We start from the raw sequence: 15,353 nt of genomic DNA, 5'->3' as shown, positions 1-15,353 counted from the left end.
AGATTGCTAAGGGTCTGCTAGTATAGCATGCCTGTTCCTCTGTCTGTTAAAATAGCACGTCTGTTTTCTTTTTCCTAGATTTTTTTTTTCGATTAGGGTGAAATTTGGGGTGCGTTAATAGAGTTTTATGATAATGGAGGAGTTGATAACAAATAGTGTGGTACATTTTCCGTCTATGAAGAATACTTTGGCTGATCTATGACATCCGTTGGGAGGGGTCTTTATAATAGATATCAGGGAGAAAAGAAGTTTGTTTCAATTCTACTATGAAATAGATCTAAAGAGGCTGATGGATGGTATGCCATGGTCTTTTAATAGACATCTTACTATATTTCATCGATTAGAACTAGGAGAATATTCGCTACAAGTCCCACTTTTTTTCTCAGAGTTCTGGGTGCAAATTTATAATCTTCCGATGGGGGTGATTTCGAAGGGTTTAGCACGTCAGTTTGAAAATTTTATTGGCTAGTTCATCCAATATGATACAACTTTTGTGACAAGGGGAATAAGAAGGTATATGCGAATCAGGGTTAAATTGGATGTTCTAGTGCCATTGAAACATAAGAAAAAACTATTATTAAACCAAAATTGGGAAGGGTATGTTTATTTCCACTATGAAAGTTTAACGTTGTTCTGCTTTCTGTATGAGAAATTATGCCACGATGAGGGTTTTTGTCCAATAAAGGTGATACTCGGTTCTCAGGAAGTGGAATTCAGATGGGATATCTCATTGAGAGCATCACCAAGAAGGGCGCCACTGGTGAATAGTAAATGGCTCCGGGATGATAACTTGGACGTTAGTTAGACATGTGGAAGTCTAATAGGAATGGATCTGGATGTGCGTGTTGACGGAAGGAGTTTTGGAGTCATTTAAACTTCTAATCCTTATTTGAATAGAAGGGGAAGGGAATGACTAATTAATAGGCAGGAAATTACTAGACAGATGAAAGTAGGCTCTAACTTGGAAGACGACCTAATTGAAATGATAGATGGGAATGAGAGGCAACGCACGTAGGAAGTACAACCAACTGTTTCTGTAATCTATGATTCACCGAATTTAGAAGGTGATAATGAGATATCAGCAGCTGCTAGAAAGCAAGCTAGTCAGATGCAATAAAAAATTTAAGTTAGAATGTCTATGGTTTGGGACAACCACTGTCTATTAATCATCTTAAGTATAAATTGAAACATATGTAGCCCCAAATTTTGTTTCTCACAAGGACAAAAGTAAGTTCAAATAGAATGAAACGAATTCAAATGAAGTGCGGGTTTGTAAATGGTATCGATGTAGGAGCATATGGATCGAGAGGGGGTTTATAGTTGGGATGGAAGAGTGATTGTTCAATTTATCTAAGGAATTTTTTTCTCTAATCTTATTGATATGGAGGTACATGAGGAGAACGACATGACTTATTGGAGGTTCATGGTGTTTTATGGTTCTCTAAAGGAACAACGACGAGGAGAGTCATGGAATCTATTAAGGCATTTAGGGAGAGATCAAGGCTTACCTTAATTGGTGGTAGGGGATTTTAATGAAATAATGTTTTCTTTTGAGAAAAAAGGGGGTCGATTGTGAAATGAAAAAAACATGACAAAATTTCGAGAAACACTAGAGGAATGTGATCTTAGTGATTTGGGATTCTCGGGACAATGGTTTACATGGGATAGAGGGTAATTATCGAGAAATAATGTCAGAGAAAGGTTTGATCGGGGAGTTTCCAATTTGGCTTGGTTAGAACTTTTTTCGGGATATTCTATAAAGCATTTATCTCACACTTTTTCTTATCATTATTCGGTTCTGATTGAATTGTAAGATAATATTAGAGGTAGTTCATTTTAAAGCAGTCTGCAATTTAGATTCAATGCCAATTGGATTCTTAAGGAATGTTGTAAACAATAGATAAGAAGATTCTGGGAGTCGAACAGGAATGAAATCCCCACAAAATTATGAGAGTTAGGAACTAAACTGGCAAGTTGGATAAGATAGAACTATGTAAACAAAAGAGAAGCTTTGTACATCTTGAACTCGAGCATGAATGAATTGAATTTGGTGGAGCCAGATGAAGATATCCTAGCAAAGTTGGTAGAAGTTAAATTGGCTCTTAACTTGAGAAAACAGATAAAGAACTATTTTGAGAGCAATGAGCGAGAGTGAACTGGCTTCGTTTCAGTGATAGAAACACGTCCTATTTTCATAATTTAGCAAATCAGTGGAAAAAGAGAAATATTATAAAGAAACTAAGAGGCAAGAATGGAGAATGGGTAGAAGGGGGAAAGAAGATGGCCATGGTAGTAACTGATTATTTAAGGAGCTATTTTTTGCGTCACAGGTAACAAATTGTGAACATGTCTTATTTAGAGTTCAGACTTGTACAATGGAAAATATGAACAATGAAGTTAAAGCAGAGTTTTGGGCTGAGGAGATAATGGAGGCGATGAAAAGCATGACACCATTAAAAGCTTTAGGTATGGATGGATTTCCTGCACTATTTTATCAAAAATATTGGCATATTGTTGGAGGGGATGTAACCTAATATAAATGATATGAAGGTGATTAATCAAACCAATATAGTACTCATCCCAAAAGTAAATGAGTTGAATAATATGTCATAGTTTCGACTGATTAGTTTATTTAATGTGATTTATAAGATAATATCAAAGGTTGTGGTCAATAGATTCATGAATGTGCTAAAATGGTGTATTAATGAAGCATAAGCTACTTTTGTTCCATGAAAAAAAATCACATATAATGCTTTTATCACTTATGAAATGTTACATTTGTATGCTCTGGAGGATGAAGGAAGGCACTTTTTGTCTCCTAAGTACTGGATAGAAGAGGCATTGGCAAAGGTGGAAGATGAAGCCGATTGTGACCGAAGAGGATTGTTGGGAAGGGTTTGAAAAAAGAAGATTACCTGAGATTAGAGTAAATGAGATTTTGGAACTCCTATGAACTCAGATCTACAAGGATCTCTTATATTTACACAATAATTTGTTATTTTAATGGAAAGAGTAAGAGAGATTCTAGATAAGTCTTTGACTAATGAATGAGTTATACAAGAAGATATGAGCACTGGGGCTGCTTCTTTTTAGGTTGTGTTGTTTATTTTGATTAATTTTGGTTGTGTTTGGGTTTCCTAGTTTGGTTTTTTGTTTCTGTTTTTTTTTTTCTTGTTTTGGCTTTGCATTTTCCATTTTCTTTGATGATGGGTAGGCATTGTTTGTGATAGCCAATAGAGATGTGGCAATTATAAGACATGCAACTATAACCTTCCTTGATCAATGATATTCATTTGTTTCTATGTTAAAAAAAATTCAGATATGAGTTCTCTTTAAAAATGCAATATGCCTTACTCGTAGTCATGTAACAGCTCGTTTTTAGTCAAATCGAAACAGTGGTTTTGGGACCAAAACTCTGAGACCAAAATATTTATTTTATTATTATTTTAATGTTTACAACATGATTGAGTGATTGTGTGAAAATTTGATAAGAAATTTTATCGTTTGAATGGTTAATTGGATAAAAAGGACTATATCGCGTAAAGTGTAAAAGTGGATTCCTATTAGCTAAAAGTATATAATAGCTATAGAACCTTAAAGTAAAGGTCCTTATACTGTAATTAGACCATTAATAGCATGAGTGGACATATATGAACATTTATTAAGGTGTTTTGATGATTATTAATTAAGGTTAAAAATGTAAATTTATAAATAAAGGTTAATTTAATTAAAATAAAACATAATTTTAAGCCATTCATCTTCTTATTTCCAAATTTTAAGGAGGAAGAAAGCCATTTTAGGGCTTGAAATATTCGGCCACTTCATGATCTAATCGTAAGTTTATTTTTGCTCGATTTTAATGATTTCTATGTTTTTGTGATCGTTGCAGCTAGTAGTAGCTAGCCCAGAGACTATTTTGCAAAACTGTTAAAGATTTTGAATGATGACATTGATGAATACATGTGTATTTTTAAGTTTCTTGATAGATTATGAATGCTTGTTGATAGATATACAAGTTTTGTTAAGTGATTTTTAGTGAAAATGCCAAATAGGGATTAAAATTGTCAAATGTGTAAAGTTAGTGGTTAAAATGTAAAATAAATGAAAAATATGGGTTGATAGGGGCATAATGGTAATTCGGCTAGCATGGGTTTATTTTGAATTTCATTAATTTGTGATATTATGAAATAAGAACTAAATTGTGAAAAATATGAAAGTTTAGGGACAAAAGTTTATTAAAGTGTGTTTTGGACTAAATTGAATGAATAGATGATTGAATAAGTTAATTTTGAATATATTTAAATTAAGAAAGGAGAAATACAGAATTAGATCGGGGAAAGAATAAAGTTACAGAATAGTTGACTCGATTCACTGTTTTAGCATCCGAGGTATGTTTGTATGTTATAATTTCATTTCAATTGTATTATATATGCTTTGATATAGCATAAATTGTGATTATGTGACTACGAACGAGTTTGGAAATGATTCGACGATGATTCGATAGTTGGAATCCCGGTTGAACCGTTAGAATAGTTTAAGATATTAGTGACACGTCATTGGGGAATACAGTGAGTTGGATTCAGGCCATGATATAGCACTTCTGGTACGAGATAAACCGATTTAGCTTCGGGCCATGCATATCAACTGATTTGGCTTCGGCCATGATATTAGTATTTCAGATAAGTTACTTTGATTTGGCTTCGGACCATGGTATAGGTACTTATCGTGTGAAACCTTTGAGTATCTGACTTCTATTTTGAATGGTTTAACGGTAAATGAAAGATGAGAAAGTGTATGAGATTTGTACGAGATGGTACAGGTATGTGTATAAACTATTTTAGCAATTAAATCGAAGAAATGATGGTGAAAGTATATAGTTTTGTGAATGAGTATTTGAAAGGTTTGTTAGTTAATGTAAACTACATGTCGATGTATTCAAATTATTGAACTATAAATATGTGATTGCATTAAGTTTATTTCACATGAGCTTACTAAGCTTTATAGCTTACTTTGTTTATTTTTCCCGTGTTTCATAGAGTTATCAAAGCTAGCTCAGATCAAGGGATTGTCAGAGATCGTTTCACACTACCACCTATCACTTGGTACCTTTAAACTTTGGTATTTAAAGTATATGGCATGTATGAGTATTTTGAGTCATTTTGATTATGGGTTGATAGTGATTTTGGTTATATGTAATGACTTGTAATGACATATATTTTGGTTTGTAAATATGGCCATGAGTATTGGCTTAATTTTGTGGATTTGGTTATGTGCATATATGGTCGATACTTGAGTTTATGGATAGACGTGTGAATGGCTTATATTATAAAGCTTGTGGTTATTGATATAGTATATGTTAAATAGTTGACTTTAGATATGAATTATGTTTGTGATTTGGTGAAAAATGATGTATGTTTGGTAAAGGTTTAGTTAGTTGATTTGTATATATGTTTTGGTATGTTTTGATTGAGTAAGACTTGAGGTTATAAGCATGTTGGTTGTCAGTATTGGAAATGGTATTAATTAGTGTTGATTGTGGCTAAATGAGATGTTCATTTATGCTATGTTTTGGTGCCATTTTGGTTGTGTAGGTATATGCTTATTTGGGTGGCAAATTGGCTTGGTAAATAGCCTATTTTTGTCCACACAGGCAGAGACACGGGTGTGTGTCTCAGCCGTGTGTGACACACGGTTAAGTACACGGCCGTGTGTCCTCTGTTGTGGTTTTATAAATCAAGTCAGTATGCTCCACACGGCCTCACATACGGTATTGTGACTTGGCCGTGTGGCATAAGTCAGTATATCCTACAGGCTTGGCACGGCCTAGCACACGGTTTGACACACGGGTGTGTATGGCCATTTTTAGGGCAGACGGGCATGTGTGTTGGCCGTGTGACCCAAGTTAGTAAGCTCACTTGTTTGGACACGGGGTAGGACATGGGTCGGGACACGACCATGTGCTCCCATTTCGAATGTCCACACGGCTTGTGACACGAGCGTGCCTGATGGTCATTTGAGACACACAATCTGGCTACACGGACGTGTATCTCCTATTTTGAGAAAAATTTTCTAAGTTCTTCAAAGTTTCATAAGTTATCGGTTTAGTCCCGAACTACTCCCAAAGTATGTTTAGGGCCTAGTAGGCTCGTTTTAGGGACATATTGATTGAAATTGAATGATAAATGCTTGAATTGAGAAAATGAATGTTTAATTGTTTTGTAAGTTCGATAATGCTCCGTAATCCTATTCCGGCGTTGAATACGGGTGAGGAGTGTTACAAGCCAACACTTGTGAGTAAGATTCAACCCATTTTTTTGGCTTTAAATCTTACATCATAACTTAATTATCCTTTTTTTTTTTTTTTGCTTTCTTATTAGAAAAGTCCTTAAAACTAACTTAATTTTGTTAAATAAGCCCCTATACTTTTATTGTACCTAAATAAACCACTACCATTTGATTTGTGCTTAATTTTTCCCTTATTTTAAATGAAATATTGATTTATGTTAAAGAGATTATTTAGGTATAAATCTAAGGTTAAGAGTTTATTTAGATTAAAATTAAAATAAAGGTTTATTTGGTACAAATTAAAGCTTAAGTACTTAGGTAGTCGGAGGTTCGCTCTCCATTCATGGGAATGAAACACATTTTATGGCCAATCGTTTATGTTGGGGACGAACCTGATTAAACAACAAACAAGTAAAATAACAAAGAAATTAAAAAGATCGAACGTGGAAAAAGCCTTCTGAAAAGGATAAAAAATCACGGGAAAGATAATTTTACTAAAATGACAAAAACGAAGAGTACAAAAGATATAGATAAAACTAAACCCAGAAACCTGAAATAAGAACCCTCAAAACATAAACAAAATTTTTTTTAAAAGCTTGTAAAAGCTAGTACCTTAATGTGTAATGGTTTATTTTTCTAGAGTGGAAAAATAACCTATTTATAGGCAATATTTGTAGGTCAAATAATGTTAAAATAACTTAGAGTTTAAGTGTAAAATTACTATTAAAAAAACTTACACTAATCAGAGTTTAAATGGAAAACTAAAAACAAAGTTTAATTAGGAGAAGAAAAGCCAAAAAATACGAGGTATAACTCCACAAATCTCCACTTTGACCGTATTTCCACAACACATTCTTTGCCAAAGCCCATCATGGGCTTATCCCAAAATATGCAAGATATTAACTGAGTCGAAGTTGTGGTTAGAAGCTGGAAGGCTTCTAGCCTTCGACTTGTGCACTGCCAAATCAAAATGGACCCGAGTCTGATTTTCACGAACACAATGCCCTACTATTTCAAAACTTACATCCAAAAGAGAACCACTATTATACGAAATGGTTAAACATTTTTCCCTCTTATGACCAAGTTGTCTCTATTTCAAACGAGTTGGCTTCAAGTCCTTAACAGTAGAGGGATGTCCTGTTTCACCAGTAATCGTTGATCCTTCCAGAACATAAAGACTGCCAATCTTTTTACCTTTCATCAAAACGAGAGCCCCATATGATACATTAATACCGCTTGACTCAATGTTAATTCTACAACCCTTCGAGTCCAAAATTCCCAAGGAATGTGATTTTTCTTTAAGTCAGACACATGCCTGACATCTGATAGTGTCCTAATGGGCTCGTCGTACATCCTGATCTGAACAGTACCAATTCTTGTTACCTTACTGGGTAAACCATTCCTCATGTGCACAACTCCACGTTCAACTGAACTGTATGTAGAGAACACTAGTCCATGTTGGGACACATGTAGAAAGAACACCCTGAATCCAGGACCCACTCGGATGTAAGCTTAAAGTTTTTATTTTTTGACGCCAACAAGAAATCATCACCCTTGTCATTGGCCAAATTAGCATCAGTTAAATCTTCTTCGTTGCTCTTAGCAACTTTTTTATTTCACATTTTGTAACAATATGCCTTAACGTGACCTAACTTCTTACAATAACATCTCTTATCTCGATTCTTCGATGCTACCAAATCTGAGGATTACCTATCTAGCTTGCTATTCGAACCAAATTCATTTTCGAGTTTGTCTTTGCTCAACAGATGACCCTTCACATCCTCGAACGAGAGATTATCATTGCCATAAATTAGGGATTCCTTGAAAGATTTGCAAAAAAGGGGTAAAAAGCTCAATAATAGCATAGCTTGATCTTCATTGTCAATTTGAACTTTAACATTTTGTAAATTATTCAAAAGAGTAATAAATTGACTAATGTGACCTCTAAGGTGTTCACTTTTGTCCATGCGGAATGTGTATAGATGTTGTTTCAACACCAATAAATTAGCCAAAGACTTTGTCGCATAAAAGGGTTTCTAACCTTTTTCTATAAGCTGAATGCCATCTTCTCGATCAAAACCTCATGCGACACAATATTTGTTAGACATAATTGAATCATGGATAGAGCCTTTTTATCTAACCTATCCCATTCTGATTTATCCATATCTACAGGCTTCTTCTCTGTAAGGACCTTTTCAAGATCACCCTAAATCAGGATTGTCATCTTGCCACATATTGAAATTTTTTATGCCATTAAACTTATCAATATCAAACCTTTTTGTTGCCATTTCTGAACGGGTTGAATGCGGAAATCGAATTAGCTTTTGATACTAATTTGTTGGGGATAAACCTGGTTAAACAACGAACAAGTAAAATAACGAAGAAATTGAAAAGATCTAACACAAATATTTTACGTGGAAAACCCCATCCGAAGAGGATAAAAAATCATAGGGAGAGATAATTTCACTAAAATGACAAAAGCGAAGAGTACAAAATATGGAGATAAAACTAAACCAAAAAACCCGAAATAAAAACCTTCAAAACGTAAACAAAAAATCTCTAAAAGCTTGTAAAAGCTAATACCTAAATGTGTAATGGGTTATTTTTCTAGTGTGAAAAAGGGCCTATTTATAGGCTAAATTTGTATGTCAAATAATATTAAAATAACCTATACTAATCAGAGTTTAAGTAAGAAACTAATATTAAAATAACTTACACTAATAAGAGTTTAAGTGAGAAACTAAAAACAGAGTTTACCTGAAAAAAGAAAAGCCAAAAAATACGAGGCATACGTATTGTTTTTACATAAAATAGCAAAGCTCAAGGGCTTTCTCAATATTTTAGCCTTTTTTCCCTTTTATCTAGGTCCAAACATATAGGTCCACTCTTGTTTTTAGCTTTGAATTATATTTGAAATTCTATTCATATTGTGTTGGTATATTTCATGTCACAGTCAGTTTTTAATTTAATTTAGCTTTATAACATTTTTCGACAAATTAATAATTTGGAATATAAAAATTTTGGTATGTTCTTTTATTCAAGTTATGTAATTATATGATGTAATTTCGAATCCAAAAAATTGAATGAAAATCAGAAAAAAAAAAAGAAAAAGAAAGAAAACAACAAAAAGTTAGGAGGAAGAAATGTAGGCATGGTAGACAAAAGAAGTGGGTCATGGGATTTTTGCCCAACCAAAAAAGCTGAGGTATCCATGTTGATGCATGCTGTTGCTATCCTTTGCCGACCAAAAAACAAAAGGAATAAAGTAAATTAAAACCAACACATGATTTAAACACTTAAATTCTCTTATATTTCTTTTTATTTAATAATTATAGGATTTTCGTATTTACAATACACCCTATAATTTATAATTTAATGATAAATAAAAACACGAAATATTGATAATTGGAAAATATTTGAAATGTTATAACAAGTGAGTTAGTGTTACCTTTATAAAATTACGAATGATCATATGTAGTGTAGATTCTGATTATATTTGTTATTTTTGACACTGTGTCTAGAACTACTTATAGCTCTTTCTCAATTCATAAATAGGAGGATAATCTTATTTGTTTAAATTTGACTTGAACCCACGTTCTCTTATATTGACAACAATACTCAAATCAGTCAAACTAAAACTCAATCGAAAATTTAATAACTATTTTTAAAAAATAATATTTATTGAAATCATTTTAAGATATATATTAGTTCACCAAAAATTCGCCCAAAAACATAGACTTTTTTTTTTCTTTCTCATTTACAGTCCAACTTATTGATGAACTGATCCAAAAAGAAATGAATAATTTAAGGCAAATTGAGTCTACTTTAAGGAAGGTAAGATTGTTGAAAAACAACAAATTATTTTAGGACCCAAACATGTTGCTAACTTTGAGGAGAAATAGTTTTTAAGTAAGGAAATAATTCATTTAACATAAATAAATAATTAAAATAGTCTTAAAACTTGTATGATATGAAATACTATTTATTAACTAAATGTTTTTATTTAAATTTAAATATAAAAATGTACATTTTAAATTTAAATATAGTTTGAACAATCGAGAGTGTTGTTCAATCAATTCACGAAGAGATCATTAATTGTATTTATATAATAAAAATGATTAAAAGAATGATATCATCACATTATGTTATACATGACATACATGGAGAATCCCAAATAAAGCTGAAAAACTCAAGTGTAAATATGTGATCATTTAAACTCAATTGTAATAATAAACAAAATCAAAGCTAATCTTTCCAAAATTAAAATAAAGATGGAAAATTTTGGGAAAATGGGTAATAAGAGATAAGAACAAAAAGAAATGGTATATACATATAGTATCCGTATATTAAAAAGAATGTGGAGATAGTTGTATATATGGTGTTGGGTTCATATTACTTTTTCATGTTGTATATGGTAAATGGTATTAATAGGGAGTGAAGCTGTAGTGAGGTTGGGCCATGCAGGGAATGTGGTGAACACGGTGTACAATTCATGCTGCTTCACTGTCTCACCTTTGTTTCACATGCAATCACCTCTTTGGAAGCTACAATCCAAACTGCCATGTGCCTTGCCCTACCCCTCCATGTGCTTTTCTTTCACCCAATGGAGCTTTTGTTGGCCCATATCACCTTCACATGCACCCTCTAGGGAAGCCAACAATGCCATTAAACCCTAATAATCCAAACTACCTCTTACCCCCCGCCCCTTGTTTTCATTCTTTTGCCCTCTACTTTTTCTTTTCTATTTAGCGGTGAGAATGTGTTATAAATTGATTGAGTTTAACATCTAGTTCTCTTCTTTATTGTTAAGGGACTTCACTTGGACAAATTATATTAGAAATTATCTTGTGGACTCCAATATTTGATATTTTGATTGGACATTATCCTTATAAGCAATAATCACCTAAGTTTATCCTCTTTTCACATTTCTACATTGGTCCATTCTTGTCTACTATACGGGTGGATTTGGATGGGCGATTAGGTGCAATGCGATACGTTTAGTTTATTTTTTTGTTTCACGCTACAATATTATTACAGTATCCAATCTCACTGTCAATGTTATTTTTACACTAACCGTGAATAAACGCACCGTCTATTTAAATCTACCCTAAATTATCAATTAGTGTGCGTTTACAAGTTTACTAAATTTATTTCTAATATACATGTTATAAACTAAATAATTAAGAGAATCTATATATTTACATAATATCCGAACCATTGATCTCAGATCTCAGTGACAAGTATTATTTGAGTTATAAAATCGTAAATAATGTTAAATTTAATGAAAATGCTTAATATTTGAAGATACAAGGGTATTCTGGGAAAGAAAAAAAGAGAGGATAGAACGGTGGTGCATGTGGCGTTACAGATAGGCAGGCTTTAAGAGTGGTGGCAGAGAGGAGCAGTGGCCTGGCCTCCGTTCCTGACTTGTTGGGCTTGCAAGTTGTGCTTTGGCCTTTCATCACCCAATCATTACACATACACGTACCTTTTACTGTATATATTTTAAATAATTTATGAAACAAATAAAAATAAAAATTAATAAAATTGTGATTGAAATGATAAAATTGAAATTTTAAAGATTTTAATGTTTTAGAATCGAGTTCTACCATATACTATTTTCTTTTTAGATATATTTTGAATTTAAATTGTTTTGTTTTTTATAAATTTATATAAAATGATATTAGATTAAAATAAATAAATGAGATATATAATGGTTTATTTTATATAAATGATGATATATATACTCCTGAATTTGTATTGTTTTTCATAATATATAATATTCTTTTGGTAACATATTATATATTGTATAGTTAATTATATTTTATATCATATTATTTTTATGTCGCATGGTGTCATTTGATATTTTATTTATTTATTTAAGAATTGAAGAAAAGTTATGAATAGTTTAAATATTTTATAAAGAATTATATTAATAATTTTTTTGGCTTACTTATAAAAGTATTGTGCTGTGTGGCATGATAGTTTGGATTTAATTCTAATAACCTACTCGTCTCAATTATTAAAAATTAATTTTAATAAAACAATCATTACAAATCTTAAATTAAATATTTTAATTTTGAAAATTCAAATGAATAAATTAAAATTAATTATGCATTTAGCAAAGTATAAAATTAAAGGATAAACGCACCCAAGGTTCTTAAACTATTAGTAAGTTTATGTTTTAGTCACTTAATTTCAAAGTTAAAAAATAGAATTGAACTATTCGAAAGTTTTTATTTAAGTCATTGGGCTATAACTTTTTTTATAAAAACATTCAACTAGCAAGCTCCAAACGACGATTCAACGACCAGTATAGTAAATCAATACCTATCATTGCGTAGAAGAACATACTTTAGATTCAAGTTCATCTAACGACCAGTATCAGAGATTGGAAAAAAAAATTGTTTAGATTTTGGTTCATAAATTGTAATGTTAAAGTCGTTTCATAAAAAAAAAACTAAATTGTAAAATAGAAGAAGAATGAGAGTTTTTAATTAGTGCATGTAGTGCAAATAGAGAATGCCATATAATAATGATTTTAACAGCTCTGTGACTTCAATGAAAATTTTCGAATAGTTCAGTGACCATTTTGTAACCTTTTGAAGTTAAGTGGCTCAAATAAAAACTTACTAATAGTTTAGTGACATTGGGATAGTTTACCCCAAATTAAATCCATTTTAAAAGAATACTACAATGGCATATCCGTAAAATACCATAAAACGGGTGGCAAATGCTTAACTTGCCTTTACAAAAACCCGTTACCACTTACAAGCTCTCTGTATTCTCTCGCAAGAAAAAAAAAATTTTCTCACCATTTTCTTCTTCCTTTCTCTCGAGACAAACAGCTTCCCTCCTCCACCAAGCAAAAAAAGAAAAAAAAATGAGGATCCAAAAACATTTCAAAAACCCAATGAAGAAATCGGAAAGAAAATCATCAACAATTAGAAGTAGAGCAAGAAAAATGGCGAGGAAACAAGTTGTGTGCAGCAGTAAGAGAAGAAGGATTTGCAGCAAGTCCTGTTCTAAGTCGAAGGAGGTAATTTCCGAGAAGCTCGCAGCTTTGAAGAGTTTAATTCCTGGTAATAATGTCAGAAACGGAAGTAATGGGATAGTTAAAGTAGAACAGCTGTTCCAAGAAACTGCAGACTACATCATTGTGTTGAAGACCCAAGCTTTTCTTTTGCAAAAGCTTATTGAGTTTTATGATCATGGTGATGAAGGGTCTAATAATGAAATGCAGCACCAAATTGTTCAACAACATCAGTCATAGTCATTAAATAATCAATCAAGTTTTTTTTTTTTTTGAACTCCTTTTGGGTTATTTTCATTTTCATGCAAGAAGAAAGGCAAGATCTTTTGTTACTTGTTTGGTGAAGGAGAAAATGACGGAAAATGAAAAAGAAAAAAAAAAAAGGAAAGGTTTTTGGAAACCTATATATATTATAAGCATAGAAAATTTTCTATTATTTTCTCCTTTTTTCTTTGTTATTTCTTTGGCATGTATAGACATAGCTTAAATAAATATAAGCCGAATAAAAAAATTGCAATTGGTTTAAGGTACAGGATTGACGCCATGTCATTTGTATATTTTTTAATAATTTTATGTCATATTAATATTTTTATTTTAAATAAATTTAAAGTCAATTAAAATTTTGAAATTCAAGATAAAATTATTAAAATTATAATTTCAAGTTATCTTTATTCCTTTCTAATAAAAAATAACAAATTAAATTTTTTTCTTTAAAAATTCAAATTCAACTAAAAGTATTAAATATTAGGAGAAAAATATGATTAGTCATTCTCTTATTGAAAAAATAGAGATGGTGTAGGATATAATCCTTCCTTATGTAAATAAAAATACGATATAAATAAATAAAAATTAATGTACAAAGTATAATGCGTACTTGTAGGATTCAGCCTAAATACTTGAGACTTGGGGCTTTAATTTTTGCCAATAGAAAAGTAAATAAATGAAGTGAGAAATGGAAAATTTAAGAAAGTGGACCCATTGTGCGGGCGTGCTTAGTCAGTTATTCTTTGTGAGCTATGAATTGTGAAGAAAATGACTTGTTAAGAAACCCACGTGCAAAAGCCATTTTTTTTTTTGGGGGGGGGGGGGGGGGAGGGGGCGAAGAAAGCTTCAAGCTTGGCCCTTTTTCTATCAAATCCCTCCTCTTCATTTTTTTTTTCACATGGGATGGTGATCTTTGCCTCGGCTAAATTTGGCAATTATGCCAATTTTTTTTATTTAGTCTTTTTGATGGTTTTATTTTTGAAAATTAAGAAAATAAATCAATTTTAGAGGAAGTGTGTGAAAACGTGCCTAATTGAACGCTGTGAAAACGTGTCTAATTAAACGCACTTTTTACTAAGGGTCATTTTATTGAATGTTGGCAATGATAAAATTTTTAAAGCATTCCAACGATTTTTTTTATTATAAATCTTAGGCCATTTTTCATTCTTTTCACTCAAATCCAACTTTCTCAATTCTATCAAATTTTATTCTAAATTTTTTGATACGCTTGTTTAAAAATATTATAATTTTATTTAATTATTTCGTATATTATTCGTTTCGATTAAATTTCCATGAATGATAACCTCTCTGATTCGTTTCGATAACAAACACATTTCCGCCGCTTAAGCAATAATGATAAGACGAAATTTGAAATTTCGTTATTTTAAATTAAATTTTTTTGTCGATATAAATAGGCGGATGATTGTGCTTTGGAGGAGTTCATTCATAACTTGTCAAATAGTTTGAATATCAAAATTCGTGGTTTCTTGCAAGACATAGAATTCTTGCATGTGTCTTGTATGTTCGAGGGCTACAAACACAATCCACAGTCATCAGCGTGTTGGTGGAAAGATGAAGGCTTGAGACACAGTTTCCATCTTCGATGCAACAAGTGTACAATCACACTCGATGACATAGCTTTATAACTTGGTTTACCGGTGGATGGGCCAATCGTCATGGGGTCAGCGGTCGTTCCTAACATATAGGACCTTTGGGAGGCATTTTTGGGGAAGGTGTCGAATAAGTTTTACGTTGGCTAGATAAATATGAA

General features: G+C 31.9%; 1 protein-coding gene across 1 annotated transcript; it reads left to right on the top strand.

Annotated features, from left to right (window-relative positions):
* The first annotated feature begins 13,038 nt into the window (after positions 1-13,038).
* Positions 13,039-13,754, top strand: LOC108459510 (uncharacterized). The gene has a single exon (XM_017758895.2). The coding sequence runs from the start codon at positions 13,169-13,171 to the stop codon at positions 13,556-13,558; it is 390 nt and encodes a 129-aa protein (XP_017614384.1). The 5' UTR covers positions 13,039-13,168; the 3' UTR covers positions 13,559-13,754.
* The last annotated feature ends 1,599 nt before the right edge of the window (positions 13,755-15,353 follow it).

This window comes from Gossypium arboreum, chromosome 4 (genome assembly GCF_025698485.1).
Source record: "Gossypium arboreum isolate Shixiya-1 chromosome 4, ASM2569848v2, whole genome shotgun sequence".
Taxonomy (NCBI): Eukaryota; Viridiplantae; Streptophyta; class Magnoliopsida; order Malvales; family Malvaceae; genus Gossypium; species Gossypium arboreum.
This window is presented reverse-complemented; position numbering and strand designations above follow the sequence as displayed.